This window comes from Bactrocera latifrons, unplaced genomic scaffold (genome assembly GCF_001853355.1).
Source record: "Bactrocera latifrons isolate USDA-ARS-PBARC rearing strain unplaced genomic scaffold, ASM185335v1 scaffold_225, whole genome shotgun sequence".
Taxonomy (NCBI): domain Eukaryota; kingdom Metazoa; phylum Arthropoda; class Insecta; order Diptera; family Tephritidae; genus Bactrocera; species Bactrocera latifrons.
The window spans coordinates 348,090-349,883 of record NW_017535797.1 but is presented as its reverse complement, the minus strand read 5'-3'; the positions used below and the strand labels follow the sequence as shown (position 1 = coordinate 349,883).

The window sequence follows — 1,794 nt, the reverse complement described above, 5'->3', positions numbered from 1 at the left end:
GTGGGATAGTGAGCTATTTTCTCTTAGACTGCATAAGCAACAAACATGGCATCATTTCAAACAAAATCGTTCGTCATCAAACCTTGTTGCTTATAAAAAAGCTAATGCCATTTTCAGAAGAATAGCGAAGCAAGCCAAAGTTAAATCTTTCCAGACAATTACCAGCAGCATTAATTCCTCTTCCGACCCTAAAATGATTTGGTCAAATATAAGAATACTATCCGGCAATATTTCTTTCTCTCCTATTCTCTCACTCAACGCCTCTCAAGGCAATCTACTATATCCACAGGATATAGCTTTAGAATTCGCCAAATTTTTCTCGTCAAACTTTTAGAAAAAATTGTTGCTACTAAACTCTCTTGGTTTCTCCATTTCAATAAACTCATTCATTCAAATCAGGTTGCATTCAAAAAAGGACAAAGCGCTATCGACGCTCTTTTACACCTTGACCACTTCATATGTGACGCTTTATCTAATAAAAATCACGTTTCACTTCTTTCGCTTGATTTTGAAAAAGCGTTTGATCGCGTTGGCAGACCTCAGGGATCACCGCTATCAATTATTCTGTTCACCATAGCATTTGATGAAATCAGCTCTATCCTTTCTTCGTTCCCTAATATTCAGCATCAATTATATGCTGATGATCTCTTTCTATTTTCAAAATCTTCAGACCTTAGTTCTATATCCTCTACCTTTGAAGAAATCCTTTCTCAACTATCCCTATGGTCCCTTTCCGCAGGCGCATCAATATCATACTTAAAATCCAGTTTACTCCACATTTTTAAAAAACATAATTGTCATTTTCCACCGATTTCATTCAACAATCTAAATATTTCATGTTCTCCTACACTTAAGTTTCTTGGATTAATTCTACAACTGTCCTTCATATATTAGAATTTTGTCCAACACTGAAAGATAAGAGAGATTGCCACTTCAACACAGATCCGATCTCCCTCCTTTCCAACGCTACGGAAGAAAATATAAAAATCATCTATCGTTTCTTAAAGAATGTGATCTATTGAGGAGAATTTAAGCCAACACATTTATTCAAGGGACAGCTGATAGCTGCATGTTTTAGGTTGTACATATGTTATTAACATTGTATAAGCTTTTATAAATAAAAAAAAAACAAAAATATTCTGTATAGCGATTACGTCCATTTAGATGAATCTATTACTCATTCCTTAATGAAAAAGAATAATGTCTAAGATTATTCTGCGCTAAAAGATCAAGCAGACTGGGCTTGGGATGATCAAAGCACATGAGTTATGAGGGCTCTAGTTGGTACAACACCTTTAAATATGAAAGGGCTTTCATATTTAGCGATGATGTGATAAAAAATGATTAAGTAAAATTTACAAATTCTTTTTTAAAATTTATTCCTTTTTTCATAACATAACATAACTTAACATAAACTATCATAATAACATAGAAGAAATGGATTAAATTTTAATATCTCTTACTTGACAGACGATAAGGAGAAAGTTGAAAACTGCTGTGTATGAAGTGGGGTGTCAATGATAATTTCCTTATCTTAAACTAATTTTTCAACTTACGCAAAATAAAATTCCTTTTTTTTAATTTTAAACAATTTTAAGAACATTTTAATAAATTCGATTTTCGTTTATGACAATATCAATAGCGGATAATCATTGCGTCTGATTTGACTCATCGTCGCCGGAATCACTTTGTATTTCTGAGGAATTATCGTCCTCTTTCTCTGATGCTTGCTCATCGGCGTCGGAATCACTTGGTATTTCTGAGGAATTATCGTCCTCTTTCTCTGATGCTTGC

At 33.4% G+C, this 1,794-nt stretch overlaps 1 protein-coding gene across 1 annotated transcript in view; it reads right to left on the bottom strand.

The window, feature by feature from the left end:
• Positions 1-1,649: 1,649 nt before the first annotated feature.
• The window catches only part of LOC108968679 (clumping factor B-like), a 1,207-nt gene continuing 1,062 nt past the window's right edge, over positions 1,650-1,794 (bottom strand). Inside the window, exon 3 of the mRNA XM_018932839.1 lies at positions 1,650-1,781. Coding sequence (XP_018788384.1) covers positions 1,650-1,781 — 132 coding nt within the window. The remainder of the gene's footprint in view (positions 1,782-1,794) is intronic.